The sequence below is a fragment of the Lepidochelys kempii genome, chromosome 6 (assembly GCF_965140265.1).
Source record: "Lepidochelys kempii isolate rLepKem1 chromosome 6, rLepKem1.hap2, whole genome shotgun sequence".
In the NCBI taxonomy this organism is placed as follows: Eukaryota; Metazoa; Chordata; order Testudines; family Cheloniidae; genus Lepidochelys; species Lepidochelys kempii.
The window spans coordinates 69,247,158-69,271,788 of NC_133261.1; the positions used below are offsets into that span (position 1 = coordinate 69,247,158).

At 45.4% G+C, this 24,631-nt stretch overlaps 2 protein-coding genes across 2 annotated transcripts in view; one reads left to right on the top strand and one right to left on the bottom strand.

Moving 5' to 3' along the window:
• HEATR4 (HEAT repeat containing 4) overlaps positions 1–24,631 on the bottom strand; it is a 68,367-nt gene that overhangs the window by 1,995 nt on the left and 41,741 nt on the right. Inside the window, exons 10-16 of the mRNA XM_073348541.1 lie at positions 21,294–21,412; positions 19,986–20,166; positions 16,516–16,585; positions 13,607–13,796; positions 12,036–12,114; positions 8,733–8,904; positions 5,867–5,925 (exon numbers count right to left, since the gene is read on the bottom strand). Coding sequence (XP_073204642.1) covers positions 5,867–5,925; positions 8,733–8,904; positions 12,036–12,114; positions 13,607–13,796; positions 16,516–16,585; positions 19,986–20,166; positions 21,294–21,412 — 870 coding nt within the window. The remainder of the gene's footprint in view (positions 1–5,866; positions 5,926–8,732; positions 8,905–12,035; positions 12,115–13,606; positions 13,797–16,515; positions 16,586–19,985; positions 20,167–21,293; positions 21,413–24,631) is intronic.
• Positions 3,784–5,839, top strand: RIOX1 (ribosomal oxygenase 1). Its single transcript, XM_073348555.1, has one exon. It carries the CDS (start codon positions 4,040–4,042, stop codon positions 5,792–5,794), a length of 1,755 nt encoding a protein of 584 aa, XP_073204656.1. The 5' UTR covers positions 3,784–4,039; the 3' UTR covers positions 5,795–5,839.

Consider the following 24,631-nt stretch of genomic DNA (forward strand, 5'->3'; position numbering starts at 1 on the left):
GAATCCACCATGCCTTTAGATAAGTTGCTGCCATGGTTAGTTGCCCTCACTTTTCAAAATTTATGCCTTATTTCTACTCTGAATTTGTCTAGCTTCAGCTTCCAACCATTGGATCTCATTACACCTTTTTCTGCTAGATTAAATCTCTTTCCCAGGGAGAACTTTTAGGCTGTGATCAAGTCTCCTCTTAACCTTCTCTTGGATAAACTAAGTAGACTAAGCTTCTTAAGCCTCCCATTATATGGCATGTTTTCCAGACTTCCAGTCATTCTCGTAGCTCTTTGTTGAATGCTTCCAATCTTTTTAACATACTTTTTGACACAGCATTCCAGAATTGGACACAGTATTCCAGTATTGGTCCCACTAATTCACACGAGAGATCGAACTGAACCCAGTGGGTTTTCTCGTGTAAGTAAGGCAAGTAGGATTTGACCCAGTCATAGCAGAACTTTAAATAGAACCCAGAAGTTCTGATTCCCACTCCCCTACCCTACCCGTTAGATATTCCCAGGGCCGTCCTTACCCATATGCAAAGTACGCAGCTGTGTAGGGCACCAGGAAATTTGGGGCACCAAATTTCCTGATGCCCTGCATGGCTGCGTGCTCCTCCAGCCCCTGCTCCGCCTCTTCCCCATGGCCTCCGCTCCAGCCTGGCCTCTTCCTGCCCCCACTCAGCCCCAGCCCTGCCCCCACTCCACCCTGTTCCCAAATCCCCCACCCCTTCTCCACCTCTTCCTGCCCCTGCTCCACCCCCACTCCCCTGAGGACTGCAGCAGGGCTGGGCCTGCACTCACTGATGGCAGGAAGTGCAGCAGCCCAGCCCCAGCCACGTCGCTGGTGAGCGCTGAGGGGTGGTTCCCCTGTTCCCCAAGCCAGCCCTGCCTCCCCCGCGGAGGCCTGAGTCCCCCCACTTCCGCAGGGAAGCTGCGTAGGGCCCCAGAATAGCTAGGGACGGCCCTGGATATTCCTACCTCCATTCATGACAATAACATGATCTGATTTATTGTTTAGTGTCTTTCATACAAACATATCACAATATACTTCACAGCCAATTACAGTCTTTAGATCAAAGATGGGTAAACTATGGCCTGTGGGACCCTCCTGCCCAGCCCCTGAGCTCCGGGCCTGGGAGGCTAACCCCCGGCCCCTCCCCTGCTGTTCTCCCTCCCCCGCAGCCTCAGCTCACTGTGCTGCCAGCGCAATGCTCTGGGCAGCAGGGCTGCGAGCTCTTGCTGGGCAGCGCAGCTGCAGAGCCGTGGCCTGACCCGGTGCTCAGTGCTGCTCAGGTGGCGTGGCTGGCTCCAGCCGGGCAGCACGGCGGCCTGTCCTGGTGCTTTGGGAGGTGCGGCTGTAGCGCTGCCAGCCACCAGTGCTCCGGCAGCGTGGTAAGGGGGCAGGGAGGGCGGGGGGGTTGGACAGAGAGCAGGGGAGTTCGAGGTGGTGGTCAGGGGTGGGGGTGTGGATAGGGATCGGGGTGGTCAGAGGGCGGGGAACAGGGAGGTTGAATGGGGGCAGGGGTTCCGGGAGAGGCAGTCAGGAAGGAAAGGGAGGTTGGATGGGGCAGCGGGGGGCACTCAGGGGCAGGAGTTCCAGGGGCGGTCAGGGAGAAGGGGTGGTTGGATGGGGCAAGGGTCCTGGGGGAGGGGGCAGTCAGGAATGAAAGAGGGGTTGGATGGGGTGGCGGGGAATCCAGGGGCAGTCAGGGGACAGAGAGGGGTGGAAGGGGCAGGGGTCCTGGGGGGGCCATCAGGGGACTGGGGGAGGGGTTGGATGGGGCAGGAGTCTCGGGGGAGGCCATCAGGGAGCGAGAAGCAGAGGAGGTCGGATGGGGCCAGGGGCCAGGCCACGCCTGGCTGTTTGGGGAGGCACAGCCTCCCCTAACTGGCCCTCCATACAATTTCAGAAACCTGATGTGGCCCTCAGGCCAAAAAGTTTGCCCGCCCCTGCTTTAGATACTACTGTAAACAAACAATACAGATTTACAACTAGAACTGGTTGAATTATTAATTGAAAAGAACTGATTCAGTACATCCCCCCCCACCCCCTCCGCTTTATTTTCTTTTTTCCAAATTACCCTAGAACAACACATGCATTTTATAAATTTGTTCACTAACTGCAATTGTTTGATGATTATTTGCTTCTAACAAATTTTAGTCTATGGTTTATTCATGAAGTAGTCACTATAGGTATTCACTAATTCACACTACATTATTGATCTCCTAAGTCACATGGTATTGTTTCCATTCCTCACTCAGCAGTATATCCAGGCTTTGTGGCAATGCCTTCTGTGGTAGTGTGGAAGGTTTCTTGGGTACAGGACAGGGAGTCCCAACCAATGGATACATGACTATGCAAATTTACTGGTCTCTTCTAGTCCCATATGGAGCAGTTGCAGTAGCCATGGATTGGTTCTCCTCATCTTCAGCAGCCCAGGGGAAGGATTCTGTTCCCTTAGCCTATGTGTAGAACCCCTGTTTAAATTAGTTCTGCACAGGAAAAGCTTTGGCCCTTAGTGATATTGTTTTGGTTTGCAAAAAGAAAAGGAGTACTTGTGGCACCTTAGAGACTAACCAATTTATTTGAGCATAAGCTTTCATGAGCTACAGCTCACTTCACAGACTAACACGGCTGTTACTCTGAAACCTGTTTTGGTTTGTTTCCTCTAATCATAGAAGAATAGCGCCTCAAGTTAAAGGCTGCAAGTTTTCTTCACAGTTAGTATAACTAGAAATTTAATTTTCTTCAGTGACAATTTAGATTTTAGGGAAAGCAGTAAATTCATGGAAAGACTCTAAACCCACAGGATTTCTGGATTATTGTCCCTGCCCATGAGTGTAGGTGGGATTAATCATGCCTCACAGGCAGATCATTTTCAACTAATCACTTTCCTCTGCAGCACTGGGCACAGGTCACTTGGTAAGATTATCTCATGTATTAATTCCCTGCCATTGCAAGGGCCTCAGACATTGATGCACCTTGGTCACTCCTGTTATTTGCCTGTGGCAGACAATAGTTTCATTTCCTGAGGACTTTACTACTTTGGTCTGTTTCTGGTTATTGGCTTGGTGCCTGGCCTGTGATATACAGGTGAGACTAGATGAACTAGGAGTCCCTTCTGGCCTTAAACTCCATGCCTCTGCATAAAGACATAATATTCCAGGCTAGAATTACAATAGGATTCACAAAGTGTTCACAATTCACAAGTAATGGTGTGCAAAAATGACAACCATTATACTGAAAAATTTCACAAAATAATGTTGGCCTACTAGTTCTGCACACTATTTCCCTGCTGCAGCAACACACTCTTGGGGGCCACCTCCCCCTCCCTTACCTGGGCTGGGCCTGCACCCCTCAGTGCCTACGGTCACAGGCTGACCAAGGCCAGCCACACCACCTGTTTTGTGTGGCTGCCTGAAGTTCAGATTTCAGAGCCACACAAACACACCCGGAGACGGCTGAGCTTTTCATATGCGCCATGCAGGTTCCGGGGCGGCGGAGGAGGCGGGATGTGCTACTCAGCTTCCAGGGTGCAGCAGTGACGTGCCCGGTCGGCCAGGGGCGATCCCTGAGGAAGCTGGCAGGTTTCAGAGGCGCACCCATGTTGTTCTGCATCCGCAAAAAGAACAGGAGGACTTGTGGCACCTTACAGACTAACGAGTTTATTTGAGCATGAGCTTCCGCGAGCTGCAGCTCACTTCACCGGAGTAACGCACCCCGCCTCCTCGGCCGCCCCGCAATCTGCATGGTGCATAATAAGCAAAACTTCCAGGGGACGCCCCGCCCCGCCTCACCCCCGGCCGGGCCAAGCGGCAAAGCCCCACATGCAGCGGAGCTGGAAAAACAAGCCCCCGACGCTGCGGCATGCGAAGCCGCGTTTCAGCAAACCCCGCGATGCCGCTTCGCGCCGGGGCGCTCGGAGCTCGGAGCCCCGGGGGGCGGGGCCGGAGACCCGGCTCCCGGGCGCGGGCTGGAGCGGGGGCGGTGACGTTTCTGGCACGAGCGCGCGCAGGGCGACGGGAGAGGCGGCGGCAGCAGCAGCATGGAGGCCGCCGCACGTGTCTCCGCGCTCTGGGTCTATCGCTCCGCGGCGGGCCCCGGGCCCTCGGTCTCCCTGCGGAGCAGGCGCATAAAGAAGCGGCCTAAGCAGAGCAAGACGGGGGTGCCTGGGGATTGTCCCGCTCCAGCGGGGCCCGGGAAGGGGGAGCAGCTCGGAGCCCCTCTACCCGGCCGGGGCGCAGCAGGAGGAAAGCTGGGAAGGAGCCGGAAGGGGAAGCAGAGAGAGGGGTACTTGGCCCCCATGCAAAGCCAAACTTCGGGGCTGCAGGGAATCCCCAGACCGCAGCTGGCAGGGGTGGCACCAATGGGAGCAGTGAGGGGAACTAGCAGCCCAAGGCCCCAGGAGCCCATCACTGGCCCCTCTCTGCATGGCCTTCTCCAGGAGCTGGGTCGGGTCCAGCACAGCAGGCAGCGGGCAGCCAAGCTGTTTGAGTGGCTGATTGCACCCATCTCCCCACAGCAGTTCTTTGAGCAGAGCTGGGAAAAGAAACCTCTCCTGATCCAGAGACACAACCCAGGATACTACCAGGGGCTCTTCTCCACAGCCACCTTCGATGCAATCCTGCGGGACAATGATGTCCTGTTTGGGGTCAACTTGGATGTAACAAGCTATGTGGATGGGACAAGGGAAACCCACAATCCTGCTGGCAGAGCGCTGCCCGCTGTCGTATGGGATTTCTACAGGAATGGCTGTTCCCTGCGGATGCTGAACCCACAGGCCTTCTCCACCACAGTTTGGCACTTCCTCTCCATCCTTCAGGAGCAATTTGGGAGCATGGCTGGAGCAAACACATATCTGACACCCGCGGGCACACAGGGCTTTGCTCCACACTACGATGACATTGAAGCTTTTGTGATCCAGCTTGAAGGGAAGAAGCATTGGCGGGTTTATGGTCCTAGGAATGATACAGAGGTGTTGCCCCAGTTCTCGAGCTGTAACTTTGCTCAGGAGGTGATTGGAGAGCCCATTCTGGAGACAATACTCGAAGCTGGGGACCTGCTTTATTTCCCCCGTGGATTTATCCATCAGGGGGACTGTCTTCCTGATGCACACTCACTCCACATAACTGTTTCTTCATACCAGAGGAACTCCTGGGGAGATCTGCTGGAGAAACTCCTCCCAACGACCTTGCAGATGGCCATAGAGGAGGATGTGGAGTACAGGCAAGGGCTCCCTATAGATTACTTAGAATATATGGGGGTCCTGAACTCAGATGTGGTTGATTCTCGCCGAGGTGCTTTTATAGAGAGAGTACAGAATTTGATAAAGAAACTGGTGGACTATGCACCAATTGATGCTGCGGTGGATCAGAAAGCTAAGTTGTTTCTTCATGACTGCCTCCCTCCCATGCTAACTGAACATGAAAGGGCACTGAGTATACATGGTGTTCCAGCCAGGTGGGAAGATGGAGATGTTCGTGATGCTGATATACCGATAAAGAAAGGGACTCAGGTACGGCTGCTCCGTCAGGGCATCATTAGGTTGTGTAATGAAGGAAATGGTTTGCTGCTGTATTACACAACAGAAAACTCAAGAGTGTACCACAAGGAGGAGCCCAAGTACTTGGAGATAGATCCTGAGTTTACAGATGGTATTGAATTTCTGCTTTCTTCGTATCCAAAGTATGTCTGCGTGGAGACCCTTCCATGTGACACCTTGGATGATAAAATCTCCTTAGCTACCTTCTTGTTTGAAAAGGGCCTGCTGATTACCAAGAAACCTCTGGTGCCTATATAATTGTTAAATTATGATCAAAATAAATATATTGATTGTTTAGAAAAATTCTGTTGTTTGCTACCTTACACTTACTGGTAAATTTGAATCAGGGGTCCAGATCGGAGAATCCATCCTGGTGGAACAGCTTTGACCTGGGTAGACAGATTAAACACTTTCTAAAGGATACGTACACAAGAAGTAGGTATATAGCCTGTCCACAATAGCACAGAATTAAACTTTGTTTTCCCAGCCATATTAGTGCCTCTGTAAGTTAGTTTTATATGTTCTTTACCTTTTATGCGATAAAATAAGGTGTAGCAGCCTATGATTCCTTTATAGCAGGGGTGGCCAAACCGTGGCTTGCGAGCCACATGAAGCTCTTACAGTTAAAGTAACGCTTGTGGAGCTCCCCCCTCCCATTCTCCGCCTACCAGACTGGGGTCAGGGGGAGCTCATGGCTTCTGCAGTGGGGTGGTGGGGCTAGGGGACAACTAGAGACAACTGGTGCTTCTCTCCCCACAACAGCTTGAGTCACACCCCTCCGTGCAACTCCCAGGTGTTAGCTCCGCATGGAGAGGCAGTGACAAACAGCTGGGAGCTGCAGGGAGGGGCCGCTGCTTTAGCTGCATGGGGAGAGGCAGCCGCTATTTTGCTGCAGCTCTCCGTGCAGCTCCCAGCTGTTTGCCCCTGCCTCTCCGTAGGATCCAGGATCCTCGCTTGCCAGCTCCAGCAGCTGCCATGCAGGGAGGGGGTCTGGCAGCAGCATGTGACCAAGTGGGGCCAGCAAACCCTGGTAAAAATCTGGGGTCACATTCCCCCCCCCAAACATGTTGCTTCTGGCTTCTGCCTAGTGTGGGGGGGAGGGTCTCGGCGCTGCAAGAAGTTTGCCGTATTGGATTACATATATTTTTACACCGACTTAGTCTCATTTACATCTACTGATTGACTTATGCATTCATCATCACATTACAAAGGACCTCTGAATTTCTCCTATGGTGTGTAGCAGACTATACTAAATATGCACAAGCTTGTAATCTTAGATGTTAGCCGGTAAGAGTAAGAAGATACTATTAGCTTTTTATTTTAGTCTTACTCTGCGTTATCTGTAAAACCTTACAAATTTGAAAAGTAACACCCTTGTTCCTGGTATCTCTCCTTTTTCTATTTAGTAAAGAAACACTCCTCTTCTCCCCCACACCATCGCTAAGAGTGGAGAATTTTTTCACATGGTAGCATCATCACTGATGTTTGTGTAGTACTGGAAATAAAGTAGCTGCTGCAACACCAGTAGAAAGTGCTCAAATATTTTGCTGGTGCTAAGACAATGATGGGTTCTGGAAATGACAGAAATTAATTTTGTGATGATGAAATATTTTGTAGCTTTTTTTTTTTTAATGATTAAGCATTTTGAATCCAGATAAACCTCCCCATTAGTTCAAATGTGGAGCCCAAAGTACTACACAGTTTATAAATTTCCTATTGTTGGGTGAATTGGTTAACCAATGTTTGCATCTAGCAAATGTGAGTGCAGTCAAATCTATTTCACATAAGGTAGAATTGAAACAGCTTAACATAAGCATTAATGTAATGTAAACACCTAGAACGTGCTGTTGATTATGATAATTTTAGTACTGAAATGACAAAGACCAATCCAAATTTTTCTCTCACTGTACTGCTGGTATTGTCCCAGCGTAATTCAGAGCACAGGGACACCCCGCATTTATCCAAATTTCATCTTTGTTTGCCCTCTAGCCCCCACATAAAGACTGTGTAAAGTGGGAGTGACAGGTTTCTCTGACTGATAGGTTTCTGGGTTCTGTTGATCTTGTAGTCAGTACTCTAATGGCAAGCCTAATACGATCATTGTAGGGAAAAGGGTCATTGGGATAGGGGAAGGAACCCACTTTTTATTGACTTGTTAGCACCATGAAAATTGTGGGACTTTGAGTTTGTCTCCTTCATGGTAGCACATCACTTGGGTCTTATCAGATGGCCTGATCCCTCTGACCATTCCCTGTCCACGCTGTCAACCTTGTCCTAATCCTCAAACCCACTTACTCAGCAATACTCAGATATGAGTGAGGAAACTCTTGACAGATCTGGGTTCTGTTCCAGCTTCTGTAAAGTGGGTGGATAGTGAAGAAGCCTCACTGTCAGCAACTTTTTTCTATAAAGAAGAGATTTATATGGATGGCTCCTTGTCTCCCTTCCTAATGACACTGGCAGTTTCCCTTCCACACACCAGAATCTTTTTACTCAGCACACGCTACTCTCCTGACTGAGAAGTGCTTCTGTATGTGTTCTACCCAACACTGCACTAACGAGTTGTAGTAGGAAGTCAGTGTTCTTGCACCAGTGGGTAGGGAAACAGCCGTGGGTCTCCACGCCTCTAGCTCCAGGTCTCTGTATGGAAACTGAACACTTCTGAATGACACCCGTTCCGTTGCAGATCCTTAATCCTTGGCCACAAGAAAGTTAGACTCGCAGGCAACCTACTCCTACTTGCACCACTGGGACAAGCTCCAGAACAGACTTCATGCCAGTGTGGAGTATCGTTCCCTGTCCATGCCAGAACATACCCGGGCATCCCCTATCACACCAAGGGTTGGATTGTGGGGAGCAGCTAGTGTAGTGTAGCTAGGAGGTGACGGAGAGTTTTCCCTATGCAAGGAGAATTCTCTACTGACTAGCTCCAGCCATTTGAAAGCCAAGCAGTGCAAGGTAGCCTTAGCAGCCCAGAGAATTTTTTAATGACTGAAATCAAGTTTTATATCCTTTGCATCTACAACTCTCCTATCCTTTGAATGATATGCAGTATCTTCTGGGAGAGCTATTGAATGCTATAACCTCCTCCCACCGAATAAGTAACTCAAAAGACTGGTATGATCTCTTCTGAAAGGAAGTGATCCATGTAACACATCCCTTCTAATCCATACACACACACACACACACACATTACCAGAGAAAGTGGATCCAAGGACAGCTATGAGGTTCTGCAGTATATCCTTGTGGGCAGAGCTATGCTCCTTTGCATGATAGATTCGGTTGGCTTCCTGCCACAAATGACCTATAATCTCTTCGAGTTTCAGCAGTTTCCGGGTCACCAAGTCCTTTTGGCTTAGCCTGGAAATCTGGATAAAAAATGCGGAACAGGAGACCAGTTAGTCTGATGATAAGTCTTCAAATTCTTAATTGCAAAATTCAACTCGAGTGGCATGAGCAATTTTGGGGGGGCAGGCAAATAGCAATTAGTTTTTTCCATTATAAATCATGGTAAAGGGGTGAACAAGCATATTTTTTGTCTGGACTGTTGAATCTTGCAAGGTTATTTTCATTAAGTCCTGGAGCCAGCAGCTTGTGAGTAAGCACAGTGGATAGTTCTGAGTATCTTTTGTGAAAGTGTGAGCGCCACATTTTCTTGCCCATAAGAAACTCAGTTGCTCAATCAGAAAAATAAAAGTGTATTAAATATGGGACAGAGGGCTGCTATAGTTGCCACTCCCTACAAGGAAAATCCACGAATGATACGTTTTTTGCTCGTTTGGATGGAAAAGCTAATTATGTAAGGCTTCATATATTGCACAGGAAACTAGATAAAAGTTTTGGCACACTGGGCCGCAGACTGGAATTTCTGGAGCAGCTCCAGATTAAATTAACAAGAATGTCCATTCAAAACATAACATGAAAATAAATGAAAACACATTGCTGTCATCCTTCTATTGTTTAGATATTAATTTCAGTTTTTTGCTTGGTCCTTAATTTTTCAATATGCAAATAGTGTTTGTATTGCCAAAGCACAGCTGCTTTGTAGAAGTTGTTAGGGGAAGCTGTGTATGGGACAACTGGGGTTTTTGACACTTTGGAGATTATGGAATAAGCACACTGGCACTTCTGCAATAACATCCTGCTAGACTGTGATACACTAAGGCTATCTCTACACTGGCACTTTTGTTAGTAAAACTTTTGTTGGTCGGGGTGTGAAAAAACACACACCCCTGACCAACAAAAGTTTCATGATAAAAGTGCCGGTGTGGACAGCCCTGTAACAGAATATCTCAATGGCTAGCGCACCCTCCTGAAACATGTGGCAGACTCCTGTTCAAATCCTCTCTCCTCTGGCGGAGGTGGGAAATGAACCTGGGTTTCCTACATCCCCGGAGAGTGCTCTAACTACTACTGGGCTGTTATAAGATGGACACCACCATTGCTGCCTACCGGATCAAAGCCCACAGGGGAGATATGCATTCCTCTGCCTATCTGGTTAGCTAGGAGATAGGATGCCTAGTGAGGTAGCAGTGTGCACGCCCAAAGACAGCTGGGGAACTTTTACAATGAGTTTAGATGCATACAGGGTTAGGCAGCAGCTGAGCAGGAGTTTGGTGGATCACGGTGGCACCAAAAACTGAGACTTAGGTGCCTAAATCTGGGGTTTAGGTGCCAAGTCCCTTCATGGATCTGGGCATTACTCCCCACTTAGTCTTGTTGACTTCTATAGACCTACTTATGCTGTAAGTGCAAGGTACTGTTCAGCATGGGTAAATTTATCACAATCTGGCCCAAACCGATCAGCAGTGAAACAGCCAAAAAAATGGTCATTTAAATGGTCAGCTTGAGGTTTCAGAGTCAATACCCTAATGAGATGAATGGGGCAGCTCAGACTTTTCTTAGAGCTATTTGTACAGGATGACTACAGACCCAGGAAGACAACACTGCATTGGGTACGTTCAGTAGATGTTTGAAAGGTTTTCATTGCAAGTTCAGATTTTAGAACACATCTGCAGAATACAGCAGTGCTGTAGCTAGGAGTGGAAATCTGGGTGGGCCCCAACTTTCGGGTGCACAGGCAATGACACACTGTGCTAGCTCAGCTTCTCCCCTGACACCACGCCCTCTTCCTAGCCCTGGTGCCCCCAGACACAGGCCTTCACCTGCCGAGCTGGGCACGCGCATGAGGCGGCTCAGAAAATGGCAAGGCAGAGCTGCCGAAGCGTAGATTTCTGAAGGGCGGGCGCATAGCTCTGTCCTGGATTTCAGGTGTCCATGTGACTCTCTGGACCGCTGTGGCAGCACTACACCCCTACTCAGATTTGGGTGGGCCTGGATGCTGAGTGGGTGGGCCGTGGCTCACCTAGCCCCACCTGTGGCTATGCCCCAGGGGGAAAAGATGGAATGATGAAGTACAGCCACATATTACACAGGGCCCTGAATATATGCTGGACTACATATAACTAGGAGAAAGCATTATTTGACAATTTAAAAAGAATCCCCATTTTTAAGGAGGAAAATGAGAAATATTTTATATTCAGTTCTTTCTGAATGTGGTTGTGCCTAATGTTAGATAGAATACTGTATAATGCACATAGTATGAGTGATCACATGCACCTGGGACAGAGACTTGAAATTCTTCTCTGTGCTGACTTCTCCCTGAAGCAATACTTAATATTCCAATTCTGAGAAGCGGTCAGTAAATTAATCCAAGGCTGCAGTGTGATATGATGATAAAAAAAGGCCAATGCAGTCTTGAGCTGCAGATGCTCATTATGTCACAGTGAGACTTTATCCACGTTAGATCTTATTCCCCCACCTAAGTGATGTCATTTACTATCTCTTGACCAAGCTCTAATGCAGGAGTGGCCAACCTGAGCCTGAGAAGGAGCCAGAATTCACCAATGTACATTGCCAAAGAGCCACAGTAATATGTCAGCAGCCCCCTAACTGCTCCCCCAACCCGCCCCCAGTGCCTCCCACCCACTGGCAGCCCCATTGATCAGCGCCTCCCTCTCCCTCCCCGCACCTCCCAATCAGCTGTCTCGTGGCATGCAGGAGGCTCGGGGGGAGGGGGGGAGAAAGAGGGGGAAGAAGCGAGGGCACTGCAGACTCAGGGAAGGGGGTGGGAAGGGGTGGAGTGGGGGCAGGGCCTGTGGCAGAGCCAGGGGTTGAGCAGTGAGTACCCCCTGGCAAATTGGAAAGTTGGCGCCTGTAGCTCTAGCCCCAGAGTTGGTGCCTATACAAGGAGCCGCATATTAACTTCTGAAGAGCCGCATGTGGCTCCGGAGCCACAGGTTGGCCACCCCATGGAACATCCATCCTCTAGCTGAGATGGTGACACCTCCTTCCCCTCAAATTTATTAGCTCTGTGTGTGGGGGAGAGAGATCAGTTGCCTTCTAACCATCTCTAAATATGAAGTTGTATTCCCCTATCTTCCAACCAAAAGCCCTGAGCACATTTCCTCTATGAGCTGGGCTCTCAATGTCTCTTCACCTCATTCTTGATCTTCTGAATCATTTCCTGTTCCTCTGTATGTTGAAAATTGAGAACCTTCACAGCTTTATTCATTTCCCTAAACAGAAGTGATAAAAGACTTGTTACTTATGCACAGCAGAAGCTTGAAGAAAAAGCAAGAGCCACAAAAAGCAATGAAGTTCACATGCTACCTGGGAACCAGCCAAGTCTTCCAATCTGTGCTGCCTTCTCTCATTTGCCTCACATATACATGTGAAGCGGTACAAGCAGCAGCTATCACTGTGACCTGATGAAGGAAGGGATAGTGTTCCCACATTGGCATGGGTTGGCCCACCAGTTGGTCCGGGCTTCAGAGGATTGGCGGGGGAGTGAGTACAGAATTGCATAGAGGTAGTAGATGAGTGAGGGGAGCAAGGTGGTAAGATAACCAGCGTTAATGATTTGTTAAGTGCTGCTAGAAGCAGTGTTAGTAACTCAATACATATATATTTAAAAATGTGATTTAACAAACATATTTAAGGATCCCCCCTTTCTTTGCATTGGTACTGAAGCAAAGCTGTAGCATGTTAGGGGACATGATGCTGGGGCACACTTTCAGATGAGAAGTAAAACTGATGATCTTGACCACTTGTGGCCCTGATCTCAGTTACATAGGTATAGCTATGGTGTAACTATTGAAGCCAACAGAGTCACACTAATGTAAAACTGGCATCAATGAAAACAGAATAGGACCCTGGTCTTTAATGATCTGATAGCATCTTTTGTCAGCACAACTTAATAGAGAGATTTTCCTATACTTACCTTCCTGTTTGGGCCCTCAGAATATACCAGTGACTACTGTGACAATCATTTATATGAAAAAAAAATCAATATTGGGAAAATCTTTTTTGCTTCATTTAATGTTGGACAAAGACAATAGCTGACACCATATGACTTGCCAACTCTCCCCAAACCACTAGCAAGTGCTCCATGGACCACAGTTCAAGAATCATGGAATTGGAGTATTGATAGTCTGTCTCCCTTGAGAAGTTATGTTCAAATAGAAAAGTCTGCCCAATCCTCCCTACTTTAGTAAGACATCCAACATCAAGTGTGGAATGGGCTGGACAAGCTGAGTGAGAGGAGGGATTTAATTATGGTACCCATGGAACTATCTCCAGAAGTCTTGGCAGATATTGAGTCTAAGAGCTTCATGAAGTGGGTACGGGGAGTTGGAATAGTGGTGTGACAGAACACTTGTGCCTCCTTCAATCTTCCCCCAACCCCAGCTGACAAATGTCAGCTGCTTTGAAAGGTAGGTTTTAGAGACAGTAAGAGAAGGGTTAATGTGTGGGTCACTAAATTAGTCTTTAGAAACCCCTTAGCAATTGACTAAAGGAGCATCTTGGGAGGAAATTATATGTTGCACCATCCCTGCTATGTTGTGAGCATGCAGGGTTTATTAGGAAAGAAAGCAGCATCCCTCAGAAGGAAGGAGAGCACACTGCATATGCTTGGAGCCCTGGGGAGTATCCACTGACAAAACCATAATGAGAGAGGGGCTTTATTTTGCCCTGAGCATGTTTTCCTTTTGAAGCCTAGCTACTTACTCTCTGACCATCTCATTTGGCTCCAGAATCAACCTCTCCAATAAGATGGCCCGAACACTTTCATCCTGCAGCTGGAGGGTGACGATGCTACGACAGGCCTCTCTTCGTACTCCAGGTTCCTCCTCATGATGAACAGCCCAAAGAAGATGATGTTTCAGCTGGGGGGTCACATGGCCTATTTGGCCCAGTGCTGCCATAAAAGGGGAAATCAAGTGCTTTTCTTTGTTTTAATTTTTTCATGCCGGGGTTTGGTTGTGTTAACGGATGCGCTTCTCTCTATTTATTGGGATTGCTAATGGCTTCCTGCTTGTGGAATCTTAGGAACAGAGCATTTGTCAAACAGGGCAGAAGAAACCTCCAACAAGTAGCTAATAGATTGTGCTACAGACAAACATTAAAAAACAAAAACAAAAAAAACCCCAATGTGCTTTGTCAATTGTGCAGTGTTGCTTGGGAAAGGGGAAGAGGTGGGGACTCTTTGCTTACCTCTGTAACAACCAGCTTATATCCTGAAGCATGGAATTTGATTACACCTATTTTAGCCTTACACCCACCTACAAATATCACCATCATAATGTTATCCCATTCTTTTTAGAAATCCAGTCACAGTTTGATGTGTTCACATTCTATGGTTTCAAAATCTCCAAGAATCTAGGGTGCTGAAAGTAATATTTAAAAACATTTGTTCTAAATTTATTGCTTTCTAATTTTAAATTGAGTGGCTGCCTATGAGAAGGAAGTTCTAAGACAATAATACAATATGTAAATAATAGGCTGCCGAGATACAGAAAAATGAGGTGTTCAGGGATATGTAAAATACACCATTTTGACATTGAGTATAGTGGTCAAAAGGCTCAGCATCCTCCGTGTCTAAAAATTGCATCTAGTTGAAGCATAACATCATAGCTGTGTTATGTATTTCCCAGAGAGGAAGGATTTTCCAGTGGTTAGGGCACTAGACTGGGATTCAGGAGATCTGGGTTCAATTGCTTGCTCTGCCACAGACTTTGTGTCTAACTTTGAGCAAGATACTTAGCCTCTCTGTGTCTGTGTTGTGAGGATAAATACATTCAATATTGTGAGGCACTCAGACACTACGGTAATGGGGGATCACTACTTAGGACAGACAGATGTATGCACCCCAAATCACCACCAGCCCATGGAAAAACCCAAAGTTATCCTGGAATTGTCCTCTCTGGTTTGAAGGATTGTACATTTTTGTTCCCTCACAACTCTATGGATCTGGGGGGGGGGGGCACATAAGGAAGGGACCCTGTTTCAGTGTGAAAATAGGAGGAGTTTGCCTGCAGGGTCTGCTGCTGCTGCTCTTCTGGCTCCCTCTCCCTGGCAGCTGCCATTGCCCCAGGGTGATATGCTTTTGATGGCTGGAGTTAGATAATCTGCAGCATTGAAGATTAACTGAAGTGTTGTTGGTTTTTTTAAAGGGTTGTGGGCTCATCTTGTATCTAACTGTAGTGACCTGCAGTAAATCCAACTTGCACTCTACATCACACAAATGTATGTATCATCATGGCCAAAGGATTGGGTGCAATCTTCTAACTAGCCTGAGGTGGAAGAAGGCATTTTTTGCAGCTGTAGCTCTTTGAGCCTCTGGTATCAATAAGGAGCCCAAGGCTGCAAACTGATTTGACAATCTAGTGGCAGACAGCCTCAATAGAGGGGGATGGGATACTAACTCTTCAAAATGTTTCCTTCTTCCATGCAATATCACCTCCATCGTGCCTGGGTTCAGCTTCAGCCAGCTGCCTTTTAGCCAGGCACTGGGATAGGTTGGTGTTATTTGCATCCAGGTGAAGGAGATGTAGAGCATGATTCTTTCTGTGTATTGTTGGCATTTGAGACCTGAGACATAGATCCTCATGCTTCCCCTCTTGGCTTCATGTAATGATGAAAAAAGAGAGGAGTGGGGAATAGAACTCTGAGGAACCCGACAGGTGAGCATTCTAGAAATGGAGGAATAATCACACATCACCATTTTCTGGGAGGTGTCTGGAACAAAAGGAAGCCACATAAGCTCTCTTTGTCTGTTTCCCCATCTACAATATGGAGATAGTACTTGCCGTAGGGTTGCAAGACTTAATGAATGTTTGTTGTGTACATTAAGGATTTGGGCCTTAAAGGTATTTAAGTTCCTAACTTCCATTGACTTTGATGGAAGTTAGGAGCCTAACTACCTTTGAGGATCTGGGCCAAAGCTCCACAGAGGAAAGCGGAGATAAAAGTATGAAGGATACTATCATTCATATGATTTTTTTTAGACTAATGCTTTCTGGCCCTGGCACATGCACAGTTTAGAATTCTCAGCCAGCAATAATATTGCTTCCTCAAGTCAATGTATTTTTAAAAACCAAAATAAATCTACCCAAGTCTTCTTCTGATGTTCTAAACCACTTAAAAACTTTCACAGAAGGGAGAGAGGGAGGATGCAAAGCAGACTGAGTTCATTTACTGAACTGGACCCTGATACTTAAATATTGGTTATTAAGGAATTTGGAGAATTGGAAGGATTGTTCCTCTTAGTGGATTGAGAAGTTTGGGGGTACCACTGTGCCCCATTTGCAAATCCACCAGTGAAGAAGCTTTTTCTCCTGGTATGGGATCCCTGGAAGTAGTTACATTTAAAATGTTAAAAGCTACTATTTGCTGGCCATGTAGCAGAGGTTCAGAATTTGTGTACTTTGTTAGACTAATATTCTATTTCAAAGATACTGCTGTAGTATTTCTATTACCGTTAGAATTGTTGTCTGTTCACATGTGCCATGTCTGACATTAAAGTTGCAAATTTTGAAACCTTAAATATTATTTAAAAAACTAAAATATTAAAATCCTCACAATAAACAAAAAATATCCTATTAAAGCAACAAGTCTTCACCAACTAACTACAATACCTTTGATGGCAAAAGCCTTGATTTTCCAATGAGGGTCAGTCTGCATCATCTTAAAGAGGCACGTTAGCACCTGAGGTGGAAGGATATAGCTGTTAGGAGATATTATCATCATGCTTTATTATTTATATAGGATCATATAAATGTGTGATACTATATAGGATGTGACCCACACCAAATAATGAACAAGTCACTGTCCTAAAGAGCTAACAGCCTAAAGGCACAAGTGAAAACAATACCGGACAGAACACACATACAGTCATACAGGGTAGAGATGGTGATTTGGAGAGAAGAGCCAGAAGACCCCTCCAAATGGGTTGTATTCCAGGGGCATACCAGGTTTGTGTTCATGAGGGATGGCGAACAGTGTGACCTCATGAGTGTTTTAATTTCTACAGGCAGTCACTTATTCTAGTAAAAGCCTGCATGGCCCTCCAGATCCGGCACTGCTTCCTGCAGAATCCAGTACCTGCCTGAATAGTGCTAGAATTATCAGTCTGGTTTATTTTCCGTTTTAATTTGCAACTGAAGGACATCACCTGCATTTGACTTTACAGCGGGGCACACACATACTGTACCGAGAGCCTCACTTCCAGGCTTCTGCACCAGGTTCTAACCAGGGATTGCAGAAGTGAATGCAAACCTGAAAAAATGATGATTCTAAAAGTTAATCAAACTCTTCCAAGCCTTGAAGAAGTTCCTGTTTGATTAGTGTTCTGGGTGAAGGTTTGTGTAGGTGGGGTGAGAGGAGGCAGTTCTTTTTGGCACAAAGAGATTCATTGTCCACTAGATCCATTTTATGTACCTGTGGGCAGATTCCCAGCATGCATGTTCAGAACCAATATTTTGGAGATACATGGTTTCTCTATTCCATATGGGAGGAAATATTCACAACCCACAATAATTTGACTCTTCAGCACCCTCAGTCCCCATCATTTTGTAAGCTAGAAGCCTGCATCCCAAGAAAGTGGAAAAAATTCAAAGGCAGGAGTTGGAGACAAAGCTGGATGAGCAAGCATCTCAGAGAGGTGATTAAGAAAAAGCTGAAAGCATACAGGGAGTGGAAGATGGGAGGGATCAGCAAGGAAAGCTACCTTATTGAGGTCAGAACATGTAGGGATAAAGTGAGACAGGCTAAAAGTCAAGGAGAGTTGGACCTTGCAAAGGGAATTAAAACCAATAGTAAAAGGTTCTATAGCCATATAAATAAGAAGAAAACAAAGAAAGAAGAAGTGGGACCACTAAACACTGAGGATGGAGTGGAGGTTAAGGATAATCTAGGCATGGCCCAATATCTAAACAAATACTTTGCCTCAGTCTTTAACAAGGCTAATGAGGAGCTTAGGGATAATGGTAGGATGACAAATGGGAGTGAGGATATGGAGGTAGATATTACCACATCCGAGGTAGAAGCCAAACTTGAACAGCTTAATGGGACTAAATCGGGGGGCCTGGATAATCTTCATCCAAGAATGTTAAAGGAACTGGCTCATGAAATTGCAAGCCCATTAGCAAGAATTTTTAATGAATCTGTAAACTCAGGGGTTGTACCGTATGATTGGAGAATTGCTAACATAGTTCCTATTTTTAAGAAACGGGAAAAAAAGTGATCTGGGTAACTACAGGCCTGTTAGTTTGACATCTGTAGTATGCAAGGTCTTGGAAAAAATTTTGAAGGAGAAAGTAGTTAAGGACATTGAGGTCAACTGTAAATGGGACAAAATACAACATGGTTTTACAAAAGGTAGATCATGCCAAACCAACCTGATCTCCTTCTTTGAGAAAGTAACAGATTTTTTAGACAAAGGAAATATGGTGAACCTAATTTACCTAGATTTCAGTAAGGCATTTGATACTGTGCCACATGGGGAATTATTAGTTAAATTGGAAAAGATGGAGATCAATATGAAAATTGAAAGGTGGATAAGGAATTGGTTAACAGGGAGACTACAGCAGGTCATATTGAAAGGTGAACTGTCAGGCTGGAGGGAGGTTACCAGTGGAGTTCCTCAGGGATTGTTTTTGGGACCAATCTTATTTAATCTTTTTATTACTGACCTTGGCACAAAAAGTGGGAAGTGCGCTAATAAAGTTTGCGGACGATACAAAGCTGGGAGGTATTGCCAATTTAGAGAAGGACCGGGATATCATACAGGAGGATCTGAATGACCTTGTAAATTGGAGTAATAGTAATAGGATGAAATTTAATAGTAAGAAGTGTAAGGTCATGCATTTAGGGATTAATAACAAGAATTTTAGTTATAAACTGGGGACGCATCAATTAGAAGTAACGGAGGAGGAAAAGGATCTTGGAGTATTGGCTGATCACAGGATGACTATGAGCCGCCAGTGTGATGTGGCCGTGAAAAAAGCTAATGCAGTCTTGGGATGCATTAGGTGAGCTATTTCCAGTAGAGATAAGGAGGTTTTAGTATGGTTATACAAGGCACTGGTGAGACTTCACCTGGAATACTGTGTGTAGTTCTGGTCTCCCATGTTTAAGAAGGATGAATTCAAACTGGAACAGGCACAGAGAAGGGCTACTAGGATGATCCGAGGAATGGAAAACCTGTCTTATGAAAGGAGACTCAAGGAGCTTGGCTTGTTTAGCCTAACCAAAAGAAGGTTGCGGGGAGATATGATTGCTCTTTATAAATATATCAGAGAGATAAATACTGGAGAGAGAGAGGAATTATTTAAGCTCAGTACCAATGTGGACACAAGAACAAATGGATATAAACTGGTCTCGGGAAGTTTAGACTTGAAATTAGATGAAGGTTTCTAACCATCAGAGGAGTGAAGTTTTGGAATAGCCTTCCAAGGGAAGCAGTGGGGGCAAAAGATCTATCTGGCTTTCAGATTAGACTCAGTAAGTTTATGGAGGAGATGGTATGATGGGATAACACGATTTTGGCAATTAATTGATCTTTAAATATTCATGGTAAATAGGCCCAATGGCCTGTGATGGGATGTTAGATGGGGTGGGATCTGAGTTACTACAGAGTGAATCTTGCCCATATGCTCAGGGTTCAGTTGATCGCCATATTTGGGGTCGGGAAGGAATTTTCCTCCAGGGCAGATTGGAAGAGGCCCTGAAGGTTTTCCGCCTTCCTCTGTAGCATGGGGCACGGGTCACTTGCTGGAGGATTCTCTGCTCCTTGAAGTCTTTAAGCCATGATTTGAGGACTTCAATAGCTCAGACATAGGTTAGAGGTTTATTGCAGGAGTGGGTGGGTGAGACTCTGTGGCCTGCATTATGCAGGAGGTCAGACTAGATTACCATAATGGTCCCTTCTGACCTTAATATCTATGAATCAAAAGTGAGTGATGCACGTAAGTACATCCCATCTTGAACAAGGGAACACAGAAATTAGAATTAGCATTAATAAAGGAAAGAAATCTTTTTTTCCTTTGGGTTCAGGATCTTTATCAGGCTTTTATTTTTATTTTTATTTTTAAACACTCCTACTTACCATTTCATCTTTGATCCTGAGTGCTCCAGCGGTAAGGCAAGCTTCTCTCCGGACTGCAACAAAGTCATTGGAAAAGCAGTGAAGGAAGCCCGGAAGCAACTTCGCTGTCATAAGCCGTAGCCAGCCAATCAATGAGAGCGCTTCCACCTTCATCCGGCAATCTCCTCTGTTCAGCTTCACCCTGAGAGCGCAAAGGAGTTTTAAATAAGCAACTGCTGGGCCTGGTCTGCATGGTCCAGACGGATGCACACAAAAATGGGAGGATTATCCTGACTGGGCAAAGCCCCTGAGACTCATTACATCCCTATTCAAAGGTTCCTCTCCTGTTCACTGCTCATTTAAAAAAAAAAAAAAAAGACTCAGCCCTTTAGTCCCACTGTAATGAGTCCCAAAACTCCAGGGGTCACTCCATGTAACAGACCTATATTTAAACACTTCACATAGAATCAGGCCTGTTGTAGCATTGGTTATGCCCAGTGTGAGCATTCACAGGCTCCTTACTTCTGGCAAGTGTATTCTCTGAGTATAGAAGATCTGCCTGTGAATACTTACCAATATATTCACGTATAACCCACACATAAACTGGACAGAGCCCATCATTTTGTAAGATAGAATCTAACAAAAGTGAGTGATTCATGTTAGTGGGCTCCACAAAACTTGCCCACAAAACTTGCTCCTCTCTCTTTTCAGCTGCTGACCCATGACTTGTCTGACTTTCAATGTAGCCTTGGGTCCCATAGTTTTCTTTTCAGCCACTGGATTGGTTATTCCCCAACTCTACCATCACCTTGCTCTCTCATGCTTACCGATCAGGGTGGTAAGTGGATCAATGTAACTGATCTACAGTGCTAGGCCCCATTATAGGCTGAACCCATGTTAGTGGGCTGAAATTTTAATGTAAATATCTTATGCACAAGTATATACAGTAACTGCTTTCCCATGACAGTTTCTAGGTAAAGTCAGGAACAGATGTACACATGCAAAAGGATGCACTTGCAATTATTATGGCTGTAATTGTAAATAAAGAAGACCCTAAATACAGTATGTATTTGAAAGCCTGGTTACAGTCATAGATTAGGACTACAGAATATGCCATAATTCCAAATTATACAGTGCTGTATCAGCCCTGAGGGTAGTCCATTGCTAATCTAGTGTCTAACTAGGTTCCACCATTTAGCAAAGGAAATACTAGTGCAATTGTTGCTAGGTAGTGCTACACTGATGGCACAAGTGACCAAGAAATTTGGGTGATAATAATTCAGAACTCCACTTCCCCATAGCAAAGCTACCAAGATGGTTAACTCTTACCTGAGCTGGTCATGGACTTCTTTCCCAAGCTTCATCTGCCCCAGTGCCAGGGCAGCTGCCTGGCGCACCTCCATGTTCCAGTCATTCCACATCAGCTGCGCAAGCTTGTTCTTCAGGTCCTATACACAAGATCATCACAAGGGCTGAGGTTGACTCTCTGCAGCATTAATCAACCATTTGCTTTGATTCCAAAGACACTACTTGAGGATGGAATTTTCCAAAGGGCTCGGCACGGACCTAATTCTGCTGCCATTGAAGTGAATGGTGGAACTCATATTGGCCTAACTTTGTTCCCATTGAAGTCAGTGGGAATTTTACCCTTGACTTCAGTGGAAGCAAAATTAGGCCAACACTGGGTACTTTACAAATCCCACCCTTAATGCACTGCCTTCCAACAGTATGTGGTGAAGTCTGAGTCTATCCATGCTCACACTGGCCAAGAACCCAAGGGCCACACTTGGAACTCAGTCTTGCAGGGTGGTGAATGTCCAGTTCCTATTGACATCAGCATTAGGTCTCAAGTTTGATTGTGTCAAAAATAAAACCCCAATATGTTGGGAAACATTAGGAAAGGAATAGACAATAAGATAGAAAATATCATATTGCCTCTATATAAATCCACAGTATGCCCACATCTTGAATATTGTATGCAGATCTGGTCGCCCGATCTCAAAAAAGATATTGGAATTGGAAAAGGTACAGAAAAGGGCAACAAAAATTATTAGGGGTATAGAACAGCTTCCATATGAGAAGAGATTAATAAGACTGAGACTTTTCAGCTTGGAAAAGAGACGACTAAGGAGGGATATGACAGAGGTCTATAAAATACTGACTGGTGTGGAGAAAGTAAATAAGTGTTATTTACTCCTTCTCATAACACAAGAATTAGGGGTCACCAAAGGAAATGAATAGGCAGCAGGTTTAAAACAAACAAAAAGGAAGTATTTCTTTACACAATGCACAGTCAACCTGTGGAACTCTTTGCCAGAGGATGTTGTGAAGGCCAAGACTAACTGGGTTAAAAAAAGAACAGGATAAGTTTATGGAGGATAGAGCCCATCAACAGCAATTAGCTAGGATAGACAGGGATGCAAAACCATGCTCTGAAGTGTCCCTAGTCCCTGTTTTCCAGAAGCTGGGAAGGGTGACAGGGGGATCACTTGATAATTATCTGTTCTGTTCATCCCCTCTGAATCATCTGGCATTGGCCACTGTCGGAAAACACAATACTGCTCTACATGGACCTTTGGTCTGATGTAGTATGCCCATTCGTATATTTGCTAGCACTTGGTTGATGACTAGAAACTTCTGGTTAAATTCCATTCCCCGCCCTGCCTCAAAAAACAAAAACAAACCCTCTGCAGTTGATTGCCTTGTTCTCAATTATACAGGCAGAATGGGTCCCTGGCCACATTTTATTTATCAATTTTGAAACTTGTGCCTACCACATAAGTCCCTAGGCATTGAGTAAAAGACGTAACAGCACTTTAACTAAGCTCCTGAAAATAGACTGTGCACACCTTTAACATTCGCTATAGCTGGTCAGAAATTTTCCAGCAGAACGTTGTTTAAATCTATAAGTAAACAGACTATTATTATTGAAAAAGCCATTATAACTTGCTTTAGCAACACAAGTCACTGTGTACCAAACACTGAAGAATTAATCACCATTCCTGTTATAATGAACATACTTTTATAAAATTAAATCTGAGTTCTTCTAGTCAATGGATTGCATAAAAAATAAAAAAGGTTGGATGTACACATAGCTGTACCGGCTCAGGATGGAATAATTATTTATTTGTATTACCCTAGTGCCTAGGAGGCTTAGTCATGGACTAGGACCCCATTGTGCTAGGTGCTGTACAGACACAGATCTCTATTCCTTCATGCTAATGCAATCATTCAGTGCAGAACTGAAAAGCCTTTCTTATGCAATTAGTCCCGAAGTTGGAGGAAAAAACATCAACACTTTTTGTGAAGTTGTGTTGATGAAAGTCATAACAAGAAATGATGCCTATTTCATAACAAACAAGGAAAAAAATTGTTGGGTTGTTTTTTTGGGTGCTTCTGTTGCAGATTTTTTTGTTTTTGTTTTAAAATGCCAACAACAGTTTCTGAGCGGAAAACAGCATCCATATCTTGGCAATGAAGTAGGTGTTTTCCCTCCATATTTGATAACAGTAGCAAATTGGGTGTTGTTGGTTTGGCATCAGACATGTTGGCTTGTTGCCTGAATACACTAGGTGAGGTGATCCTTTAACAAGAGATAACATCACCATCATTTTGCTTAGATTAAAACACAATTTAGTTGATATTTTCTACTCTGCTATGTAAACTCTTCCATTTATAGAACATAAAGAGAAAGCTGCTTCCTTTAGCAGCAGCTGTCATGAAGAGCAGCATCCTGACTGAACTGTGTTAGCTGCCGCTGAGAAGAAACTACTAGAAGCATGGGCAGTAAAAAGGCCCAGTCCTGCCCCTACTGAAGTCAGTGGGAGTCTTGCCACTGACTTTAAAAGGGAGCAGGATCAAGGCCATAAAAATCTGTGAGTAGTCAGTACAGGAGAGTCACGAGTGTGTATCTTTAACTTGCCCAGAAGGTGTCATTACAGGACAACTTCACGTTTGTGGAAGGTCAAAAAAAGGATCCATTTTTTCTATATCTAAAATACACTCTGGTCATAGCAAGCCAGTTCCATTAGGACCCAATCATGCAAGATATTGTGCACCTCTTGAGAGCAGCTGAGCACCCTCCACTTGACTGACTTCAGTAGGAGTGGAGGGCGCTCAGCCTCTTCCAGGATCAGCCCCTTCAAACCACCAGGAAGAATTAAACTTTCCTTTTTCTTCCAAAGATCTTTGGACAAAGGAATTATCTAATTTTATTTGATGTTCATATTTGTATATCCCGCATTCTAAGTCTTCTATGGAATCAACTGTACCCAACAATGGTGTGTTTTTAGTGAAACACAATGAGGAAGACGGCCCCAGGGAAAATATTGATCAGGAAAAAATATTAATTTGGTTGGGTTCAGCTATTTCCATTAACATGCCTTTCTCAAGCCTTCTAGGCCAATATGGAGATCCCCTCTTCCAGGTTACGGAGGACTAACTGGAGCTTCATAGATACTGTCCTTTGTGTGTGTGGTGTTGGCAGGGGTTGCAAAAGAAGGTATCAATGTGTATTTGGATAATCAGGAAGGCGCTTAATCAGGATAGGTCGTCCACTGGACCCTCCTGATTAGAGGCAAATCCAGCCCTTCTTCCATGAGTGTGGAGGGCTCCCAGGCTGTAGCGAAGCACGGCTGTGCAAGAGAGGGCTGGATGCACTGGCGGGG

Bases quoted from the DNA above. Each gene is read 5' to 3' on its own strand.
- RIOX1 (XM_073348555.1), top strand. From the start codon at position 4,040: ATGGAGGCCGCCGCACGTGTCTCCGCGCTCTGGGTCTATCGCTCCGCG.